This window comes from Bidens hawaiensis, unplaced genomic scaffold, assembly GCF_021521415.1.
Source record: "Bidens hawaiensis isolate Kalapana, Puna unplaced genomic scaffold, B.hawaiensis_p1.1 tig00062692_1, whole genome shotgun sequence".
Taxonomy (NCBI): domain Eukaryota; kingdom Viridiplantae; phylum Streptophyta; class Magnoliopsida; order Asterales; family Asteraceae; genus Bidens; species Bidens hawaiensis.
Genome location: NW_027501258.1, coordinates 22,800 through 34,274, shown reverse-complemented (window position 1 = coordinate 34,274; position 11,475 = coordinate 22,800). Strand labels below are relative to the sequence as shown.

At 32.7% G+C, this 11,475-nt stretch overlaps 1 protein-coding gene across 1 annotated transcript; it reads left to right on the top strand.

Annotated features, from left to right (window-relative positions):
• Positions 1-4,647: 4,647 nt before the first annotated feature.
• LOC143603783 (protein PELOTA 1-like) lies at positions 4,648-10,656 on the top strand. Its single transcript, XM_077080484.1, has 16 exons — positions 4,648-4,705; positions 4,768-4,850; positions 4,960-5,035; positions 5,111-5,185; positions 5,282-5,338; positions 5,413-5,458; positions 5,536-5,611; positions 8,650-8,725; positions 8,859-8,891; positions 8,991-9,059; positions 9,442-9,548; positions 9,627-9,699; positions 9,783-9,821; positions 10,155-10,249; positions 10,337-10,443; positions 10,571-10,656. Exons 1-16 carry the CDS (start codon positions 4,655-4,657, stop codon positions 10,642-10,644), a joined length of 1,137 nt encoding a protein of 378 aa, XP_076936599.1. The 5' UTR covers positions 4,648-4,654; the 3' UTR covers positions 10,645-10,656.
• Positions 10,657-11,475: the final 819 nt, after the last annotated feature.

The following is an 11,475-nucleotide window of genomic DNA, read 5'->3' as shown; positions in this document are numbered from 1 at the left end:
CTCAAGTTTAATTTGGAGCCTAGCTGACCTAGTTTGGAATGAAGTTCAAGTCCAGTTCTAAATAGCCTTGGTTAGGCTCATATCAGCTCGTTAACAACCTTTAAGTGTTGTTCGCTGTCGTATCGTGTGGGCACTCCGCTAGTTTAATTGAAAATAAGAGAGAAAATGTGATATTTTTAATGTAATTTTAAATTTAAAAATGGAGGGGATAGGAATGCTCTGACAATAGGTTCCCATATAATTTGGGGATGAGAAATAAGGATATGGTTCGTGATGTAGAATAAAAATACATTTTTTCTATAATTTCTTCTAAAATTTTGAAGCCTAAATGTTCAATCATTCTCTACTTAATTTTATGTCAAAGTCCCAACCCAATCTACTCTCACGGACAACCCCATAATAAGACTGTACCACTATTTGAATAAAATAAAAATAAAAAGGGAAAATTTCCAAAATAACTAATTTGAGGAGAATTCTCAAAATGATTCCCCAATGGGAAACCTTATAAAATTCATTTTCAAAGTTGAGATTCAAAGACAAAATGAGAAAATGACACGTGACGTCCAATCTCATCGTCGAAGATGAAGTTGAGTTGACGATGAGTTTGGATGCCTACATCTCAATTTTTATTGATCTTTTGATTCTCACTGTGAATATGGAATTGGAACGGACCATTTAAATTTTTTTTTCAAAAGGGGTGTGTGTGTGGTGGTGGTGGTGTGTGTGTGTGTGGGGGGGGGGGGGAGTTAGGAATTTTTCTCTAAATAAAAAGCCTCTAATTTTGGGCAACCCGGTCGTGAAATCAATCTAAGTTGCAACTAGGGGTGTCAATCATGTCTGGTTGGTAGGTTGGCGGGTTGACGGGTTAGCAGGTTGAAATGTGCAACCCCAACCCAACCCAACCCAACCCAACCAACCCATATTATTATTCGGGTCAAAGTATACAACCCTAACCTACACACACATTAATTCGGGTTAACGCAAACATGACTCGTTTAACCCATATTTTTAAAACAACTCAATATTTATAAAATTGCACGTATTAATAATAAAATCAAAGCATTAAGATGCAAAATTCCAAATAAAACTAAACCAAGAAATTCAAACAAGTAGTGTCAAAACAAACAAAACAACATACTCCCCTAACAAAATTTCAAATACTAAAAGCAACAAGAAATCGCAAGTCACTAATTCTTCATTTCTTTTACAGTTCTACATGCATTCATTTCTTCATTTCACATTTGAATAGATGATGCTTTAATATACCAATCCCATTTTTTCTCTCCACTAAATATCTCTTACCACATTCTATACACTCACCGTATAGAGGCTGATTCGGTTCTTGTTCAAGAGTAGTGAAACTTTTCCAAATAGTAGAAAATGTCCTCTTTCTTTTCCATTCATCGTCCATTATCTAACTAAAAAAGTAGGTTGGCTAGATAACAAAACAACATTGTATCATATAACAAACTAAACATATATGTTTGTTTCTAAGAAGTAGCAGTTGAAGTACAATTCTTCACAAAAAAAGAAAAAAAAGAAGTCAATATATCACCTTTTGAAGTTGAGAGGAACACGACAAAAGAATCGCAAATTAGGGCTGCATTGAAGAATTGCAGCTTAGTAGGTTTATATTTAGATGGATTTGAGGATTTATTTGACCTAGACTAGTTGAAGAGTCTGAAACATAACTTGGAAAGTGGAATTATAGATGAGAACTAAAGGCTGGGCTAAAAAAGCAATTTAGGGAATAGAAATATTAGTCACGTTCTCCAACACGCCTTCAAGAGATAAGAGGGAAAATGAAACTTTTAAAAAATTGTTTCAAAATAATTCAATTAAAATGGGTTGATGGGTCAACCCGTTTTTATGCAAGTCAACCCGAACCTGACCTGTTTTGAAAACAGGTCAACCGCCCCCATTTTATACGGATTGTGTTAGCTAACCAAAAACCTGTTTTTTTTCGTGTCGGGTTCGAATCGTGTTGGAAGTTATCGCCCCTAGTTGCAACTTATGTCTTGCCGCATGCCATCACATCAATCAATGAGTGTATTGTTAATTTGCATTTCTTTTTTTCTTACACAAGAGTTAAATTAAGGTTGTTGCTAAACGTACTTCCCTTCCTTTCATTTGTACTAAACGTACCCCCTCCCTCAACTTTTGCATTAATACGATTTAAACCTTTTTGTTTTTCATTTACAATTTTGTTATCTTTTATTATCATTATTATTTTAAAAAGTTTTGTTATTCTAGTTTTTATTTTCCTTTTTTAATACCCTGACCGGAAGTGGAATGCCGGGGGGTAACATATAGATTGCTCAAAACACATGTGACAACTATTAAAGCGGCAATATTATCATTATCATATTAAATCTCAAGTACGTAAGTTTGAAATGGAAATAACATCATAATAAAGCAAACTAACCATTACATCATTTTAATTAAAATAACCTAAGGCAATCTAGTGTCTTCGATCTTGATAATTTCATCACACATTCATATATGTAGCATATATATAAAATAAAAGTCAACTAAAAATAGTTGGTGAATTTCCCACAAGTTGTTATATAATATAATATGAGGTAAAAACCATACAATTCCATGAACATGCATATTAAACAAACAAGTAATGAAATATGTAAAAATATCGATGAGGCCATTTTCTATTTGACATAAAGTCTAAATAGTAAGGGGAGCGTATGATCATACTTATTGAGGCTACTGCGACTATGAAACAATAATAAAAACAAATCAAACATGAGGCATAATTCATACAAGCAACTACTAACACACAAGTCTATAATATGAATTGTAGTTTGAAGCAACGAGGCTAAATAAAACTAAGTGTTTTGCTATGATATATGCTACCCCCAAAATATTAAAAGCGTAAAAATGGGGTGTGAGAAACTCACTTGTTAAGTAGCAAGAAATGAGAAAATAAGCGAAGATGTCTTAAGCGAGTGAACCGACAGGGTTCGGTTTGACAAGCGACCTTAGATAAGAAAAAAAATTACCTTTTAATAATTTTTGGAGATAGATTACATTTTAAAAAAAAAATCGCATTGTTTTTAATCTTTAAAGAGATTAAACAACATCGACTTGATCAACAAGTCGGTTCGTTTCTAATGTAACAATAATTTTATACGCTCGAACCTAACAAAATATATTCAAATGATTTTTGTTGTCGGGCGGGAGACATATAATATGATAAAAATATACAAATCATTTTATCGTTTTTATAAAGAGATTATATCATTATTTCTTTAAATATATTTTATAATGATAATAAATATTATTATTATGATAACGAATAATAAACACAAAAAGAGAGAATAAAAAAATCTTTACAAAAAATAATCAATTTTACTATTATGATAAGCTTTACAAAAAGTATTGGAGAGTAGTAATATGTTAAATAAAATTGTTAAAGAAATTGAAGTCTATGAGAGAGAGTATACAAAGTACAGGATGAAATACATATAGCTTAACCCTTAAATTTAACTCTAATTTAGATTGTTTCAAATAACTTCTAATTATCAAGTTTCATAATAATAATAATAATAATAATAATAAAAAACACAGTTGTATTCAGTTTTATTTTATGAACACACGAGTATAAAATTTATTAAATACATAGTTCACTTAAAAAAAATGTATTTTTAATATAAAATAAATGAATATTAATTATCACTTATTTATCTTATATGATACTTGACAACTTTCTATTGGTTCGTATTAATCATCGCAATAGAGAATATTACATCGTCTTAGAAAACGATTTGATTGAACATATATGGCAAAAAATTGACAATAGTAAATAATTATGTAGTTTGTATCATTTGTAAGTATACTTTTATATTTCATTTTATGATTGTAATTTTTTTATCTACTTTGTTAAGTATGCCTGACGAATATAATATTTTTTTTCAACTTTTTAAAAAATATTTTAAATTAAATATTTTATTTATTTTTTAAATAAAATTATTATTATTTTTATCTTTTTAATAACTTTTAATAAAAACAATTATTAATTATATTTATTTAATAAAAAATAATGAAGGTTGGGTTGTTAGTGAATGTGAAAAGTTGTATTTGGTTAGGTGGAAAAAAAAGATAAATTAATTTTATAATAAAGTTTGGGTTCAGTTTGATTGTGAATACTTGAAAACTTAGCAGGAAATGCGAAGGCTGTTTAAAGCCGGCCGGCCGATAGGCGGGATAGTTTAACTAAAAAAGTTGAGGTCCAAATTCCAATTGTTTGAAGCAGATAAAGTCCAAATTCCAAACCCTAGGCACCATTGTCCATTTGAGGGCAAGCCGGTCTTGAAATTTCAAAAAATACAATTAAAGCTTAGATTTCATTTCATAATATTTTATTCGTCTAAACTCTTAGAACCGGACCATAAAAATAGTATCTTTTTTTATGAACTAACCCGATTTAATCCAATCGAAACAGTAGAACCGGAGCATAAATAAAATTATATAGTGATTTAAGTTGCCGAACCAAACCGAACATAATCAGACAGGGCAACTCGTGTGTCCTTATTGAAGCTCGTTCGTTTACCTGGGTAATAACAGTTGGGATTGGAAAAAAAATTAAGGGTTTGCAACTTGATAAACCTAGAATTAGTTAATTAATTGTTGGCTGGTTGGGATGAAGATCGTTCGTAGAGATTTTGTTCCCGACGGCCCTGGCGGCGTTAAGGTACGTAAGTAACATTCAGTTGAGAGCTATGTATTATATTATTGATTTGTTTAAACAAACAGATGATTCCTGATGAATCCGACGATTTGTGGCTTGCTTATAACCTAATTGCCCCAGGCGACACTGTCATGGCTGTTACCATCAGGTATTCAAATCATTTTCCACTATTTCATTGCCCTAGGTTATTTTATTCTGCTGCTGCACAACTTCATAGAATAACTTATTTATGTTTTCTTGTGCTATGTGCCGAGTAGAAAAGTTCTCAGAGAAGCAGCTTCCGGATCAAGAGAAGCCGAACGAGTGAAACTAAAACTTGAAATCAAAGTTGAGGTAAGGCCAGTGCTATAATTATTATTATGTATAAAAAAGCATCACTAGTTAATTCGTTTTCGGAATTGTTTGCAGAATGTTGATTATGACAAAGAAGGCTCTGTGCTACGAGTTCGTGGCAAGAACATTCTGGAAAACGAGCATGTAAAAGTAAGTGTCGGTTTTCTTAAACATGTTAAAGTTTTCTGATCTAATACAACAGCTAATATAAGTGAAGTTGTTTACATTATGCTTTTCTGTTTGCAGATAGGGCAATTTCATACGCTTGAACTTGAATCACATAGGCCCTTTGTGTTAAGAAAGGTATTGTTCAATTTCATGGTTTTTTTTAAGTAATCAGTACTTGTTTCTGAAGTGGGTTACGGGTTGTATTGCAGGTGATATGGGACACACTAGCAGTAGAAGCACTTCAACAAGCTTCAGGTATATTTTGTAATTTTAGTGGCATGGAATATTTCAATCATTAGTTTCTGATTGTTTTTTTCACTCTCATGCTTTAGATCCTTCTGCCAGTGCTGACCTGGCAGTGGTGCTAATGCAAGAAGGGTTGGCACATATTCTTCTCGTTGGTAAAAGGTAACCTAATTATTATTATTATTAATAATATTATTATTAGTATTAATCTTTTTTTTTCTTCACGCATTGTTTTAACTTTTAATTCGGTAAGCATGTGTATCACAAAATTTGTAGTTTTTAACAAAGTTCTAAAGTCTAGTGTAGATGAAAGGAGTAACCCTGTAGACGACCTGAACGAGTACGGATGGTTCTTGTTTGTGTTCACTCTTTTAACTCTAATTGAACAAAAGAATACAAATGCTTAAACAAGTGGATTTTCTTGTTCGTGTTTGTTCGTTAAGAAAATGAATGTGTTCGTGTTTGTGTTCGTTTATGCTCATTCATTAATATTCTAAACAAAAGGGTCACAAACATAAACAACACAAATGAATGCAAATGAACGGATATAAATCCAATTTAAAGTCTATATTATCATCATCATCATTGCATTATACATTTCAAAATTAAACGAATATATCTAAACAAAGGGTTTTGAAGTATGAAAATCGAATTGAGGTTCAAATTACTATCGGTAATAAATAAATTCATATGAATATTTAAACAAACATAAATGGATGAGCAAATTTAAACGAACGTGAATGGACAAACATAAACTGACAATAATGAACGTTCATGAACGTAAATTAAGGACAAGACATTCACTCATGTTTATTTGTTTAATTAAAAAAAATGACATGTTCATGTTCGTTTTTTCCCCTTAAATGAACGGACATAAACGAACTACTTCTGTGCGGCTCACTAAATGTTTGGTTCGTTTACAGGCCTAAACAGGAGCCTAAACATGCTTATAAAGGGCACACTTTGAAAGTGATTATCTAAATACTGTAGAAACTATGCTTCATCTATTTGTGGATGCAATATTAGGATAGCCAGATGTTTAAATGTTTCGTAATCTGCTTTTTTTTTTTTTTTTTTTCAAAATAAACCGGTAAGATGACCAAAAAGATTTTTTATGTGAACAATGCAGACACTTTATAAAATTTAAGTAATAGTCTTGTGCCAGTTTAAATGACTAGGTGAATAATTAATATTGTTATACTATTAGATAATCAGTTTTGGTAGATGATATGAAACTTACTATTTTGTAACCAGAAGCAGTGTATGCTAAACTTTAAACAGACTATTGAGACTTAAAGTTGCAATTATGATATAACTACTTTCAAAACACAAGTTTAAACATCTTCAGTAGTTATGTGATGCAGGAGCATCTCTTACTTTAAATTATTATTTTTATTATCTTTTAATATTTTGTGTTTATCTTGTTTTCATTTTTATCTCTTTTCTTTGTTTAGTATAAATAGGGTTATGGTTGTTTAGTTCTTTAGTTTTGATTAAGTTTTATTTATAAAGAACATTGTTCTTGAACCTTTGGTTCGATTTATCTGTCTTTGATTATCATGAGTTTCTTGAGCCATTGATCGCTTACAAAACTGCATCAGTTGGTATCAGAGCTTTTGGTTCTCAAATGGCTCGACATGAATGTGAATACTTGTTTGCTCGTAGATTCGCCGACAGAGGCAACGACACGAGTGTTTTCTATTCATGTGCTCGTGGAGAAGATCGACGTCCTACTCGCAGAGTCGCCGACCGAGGAAGCGGTGGAGTCTATTCTGACCCACGGGATCTTAAGAAGATCAAACGACTCCGACAACGAGTCCGCGATCTTGAAGAGATCGAACGGCTCCAAAAACGAGTCCACGATCTCGAGTTATGACGGGAGATGTGCAAGACGGAAACCGAGTCAAACACCGTCGTCTGGGACGAAGGTGGAGACGGAGAGCAGCAGCCGTTTAGCCGTTATCCATACCTGTTCTTTGAACCAATCTATCTGGAGTGTGTCGGAAGATGGACCGAAATTCGATTCAGACGGGTTTGAACCCGATGAGGAAGAATTTGTGTTCGTGCAAAAGGTTCTTGACGGGAGTATTGTTCAAGAGTAAAAAAAGGAAGCACAAGGAGTTGATGAAGATGGTGGGGATGCGGTGGTCTCTAGTGGCACTATAGTAGTTAAGGGTGGTTCGGTGGACGGAGGGGATGAATCGCTTATGGAGTCATCAACAAATAAGCCGTGGATTATGGGAAAACTGCAACTTGAATCGTCAAGTTCGGGATCTCCGGATTTACACATTCAATTTGAAGATAATGGTTTTGACTTTGGGGGAATTATTCAAGGAAGTAACTTTTCAAAATAATAATGATATTATTGATTCCAAAGTTGTGGATGCTTTTCCCGAAAATCATGCTTACGTGACTTCCATGCATAAGAATGATTCTCTTGGGACTTCATTAATTAAAGGCCTTCATGTGAAAGAAATTGTCCATGTGTGTAATGATCAAGGGTCACTGTTCATAAATTATGAGAGCATTAAAACATTGAGAGCTCAACAAATAAGTGGTGACCGGCCCGTGTCCAATTCTTTGGCCCAACGCACATCGGAGACCCAAGTTCTGTTTCAAAAGTTGGTTAATCGTAATGATCCGTCTCATATTTATAAAGTTGATAAATTAAGTGGCAGTGGAGACATTCTCAAGACTCGAGGACGAGTCTTTTTCGAAGACGGGGAGGAGGTGAAGAGACGTGGCAACCCAATAGACCCAGGTGGTATGAATTTCAATCCGGGTGAGACGACTTGTAAACTTGAACGGTTTGGGCGGGTCATAATGTTGGTAAATAAGGAGCGGGTTGATGTACCTTTTGATCCAGGTGGATGTGGTCCGAAGGTAAAACTCCAAGACGGGGAGTATGATGCAGGAGCATCTCTTACTTTAAATTATTATTTTTATTATCTTTTAATATTTTGTGTTTATCTTGTTTTCATGTTTATCTCTTTTCTTTGTTAAGTATAAATAGGGTTATGGTTGTTTAGTTCTTTAGTTTTGATTAAGTTTTATTTATAAAGAACATTGTTCTTGAACCTTTGGTGCGATTTATCTGTCTTTGATTATCATGAGTTTCTTGAGCCATTGATCGCTTACAAAACTGCATCATTATGTGTCCTTGAAAGTTATCCAGGCTAATTTGATCAATTTTTAATCAGTTTGACTGTTACCCGTTCTCGGATAGAAGCTTCAATTCCCCGCAAGCATGGACCTTCTGTTGCTGGTTATGACAAAGTATGTTTCAAAAAAAAAAACTTGTTTGAATTCTTTCTATAAAAATAATTTATTATGTTTCAATTTAATATGGATTTTACTTTACACATGCGGACCCCTGATTCTGAATTTATATTTATGTTTTTGCATACAGGCTTTGAATAAATTCTATGAGAATGTTCTACAGGTGAGTTGCTTTAAAGTTGCAAAAGCTATATTATGCTTTCTTTAATTGGATATCATGTACACAAGTGGAGATCATTAAAACTTTGTTTTATTTCTCTAGGCATTTGTGAAGCATATTGACTTTAAGGTTGTTCGATGTGCTGTTATTGCAAGTCCAGGATTTACTAAGGTTGGTATTTCTAGCTGATATTCCTAGGTTATTAAATGAGAAACCAAAACCGTATAATGAGGGCAAAATGGGCAGTTCTGCAACGGATTAAGATGGGCTCATGTTGACCCTCAAAAACACTTGTTGGCAGTTTTTTAGTCTTTTTAAGTTTTTAATGTATCAAGCTTGATAAAAGAACATTGTTGTTACAATAATAATGATTAAAATGATTTAGAAGTTTGTGTGCACAAAAATAGACCTTTGTGCAATACTTTTTTATTTAACCTCTTTGAGATAAAAACAACCTACAGTCGTAAGTATATTGGTTAATAAATGTGTGTGACAGCATGTGCGATAATACATTGCGTCTGAACATATTCTATATCTTATTGTTTTCTTATAGGATCAATTTCATCGCCATTTAATGTTGGAAGCCGAAAGAAGAGATCTGAGGAACATAATTGAGAACAAATCGCGCATCATTCTTGTGCACTCGACATCAGGATACAAGTATATCTTTTTCTGCATAAAATTATAATGTTAAATTTGTTATTTTGTAAAATATTCTCAGGTTTGTTTTGTACACAGACATAGTTTGAGAGAAGTTCTTGATGCTCCAAATGTCATGAATATCATCAAAGATACAAAAGCAGCCCAAGAGGTAACCCTTAAGCCCAATTTCTTTAAACATTTTAAATTCAATTCTCTTTTAGCAATGGTGCTTAACTTCTCTATTTATTATAGGTCCGAGCGCTTAAGGATTTCTTTGCCATGCTTTCAAACGTCAGGTTCCTTCTTTGATCATTTAGAATTAATGTAAATATATAACTGTTTAGCATGTTAAGTTTGACCAAATAACATTATACCCAATAGATTGCTAAAAAGGTTAGGAACGTAATGTTAGTTCATTTCGTTTATATAGAATGACATTATAGGATATAATCTAAAATGATAGTAGATGATCAAGATACCATTTAGATCATTCATATAAGGCGTTATAGGTATTGAGTATGAAAAGCTAGCTTTTTATCAGTATATGTTTTTGATTTTATACTTATGCTGAAAGTTAGAAAATAATTTAACGTTTTATATTTTGATATTTTTGAACACCATTAGGATCCAAATCGTGCATGTTATGGACCAAAGCATGTTGAAGTTGCCCATGAACGAATGGCTGTTCAGACATTACTTATCACTGATGATCTTTTCAGGTTCCAGTTTATTTATTATTGTGAAGCATAAAAATATGAATTAGTCTTTTCGATATAATCAAAATGTTATTTTTCTATATTTTACAGGAGTTCTGATGTAGCTACAAGGCAAAAATATGTAAATTTGGTCAACACAGTCAAGGAGTCGGGGGGCTCGGTTCATATATTTTCTTCAATGCATGTTTCAGGGGAGCGTGAGTACACTTCACATTTTACATCATTATTATATATTAAATCATCAAGTATATAACTTATAGTCATATTTGACACGCTAATTATTCAAAAACAAACTCTGAAATTATTTCCTTTGCATAATTACAGAACTTGCACAACTGACGGGAATTGCTGCAATACTTCGTTTCCCTCTTCCGGATCTCGATGACATTGAGATGTAATTTATGCTATAGAAACTATAGTTATGTACTATTTAATATTAATATACATAGATGTGTACCCATTCATGTGTTGAGAATTTCTTTTAAGCCTTTTTCTTATTACTTGAAGGCATGTTTCATGGCAACAGAGTTGGCAAATGTTGTAAATAATTAATGTCAGTGATTACCCCACAAGTAGTTTGAACATGTACTGATCAGACATCCAAACAACGTATGACTGATGAAACATTCAAACAACATATGACTAATCAAACGTTCAAACTTAGTGTAGACTGTATACGTACAACCCAACAATCAAAGACTTGAATAGAGATGGCATGCTCGAAGCTATTGTTACTTGACTCCAACAATGGCCATGAGGAACTTGACTAGAGCTGACATCCAGATCCAAATCACCTTTGAGTGATGCTAGTGGCTCAACATCCGTAAAAATATAAAAGGGAATTGTATCCCACTATTGTCTTGTCTTCATTGCGTGGGTTTTCTCTCAAATCTTATCATCATTCAATAAAAATGACATATGATTATAATAATTTTATATGAAAAATACATTCATTAATGGTATGGTCTGGTTTTATACCATTGGTTTTAACTTTTAAGTATAGACCGCAAACCAACTACAATTTGAAAATTTTGAAACTGACAAAACCAAAACCAAAACCAAAACCAAACATTAAGCCAGCCAACGATTGATTGCTTCACAGTTTTAAACCGAAGCGTAAACACCAATAATTTAATTATGAACTTTTTCTTCTTCAGCTGTGCTATGTATTATTATTATTATTATCTTCTTAAATTCTGTGTTGGCATGAGTCGGTTAGATTAGATGGA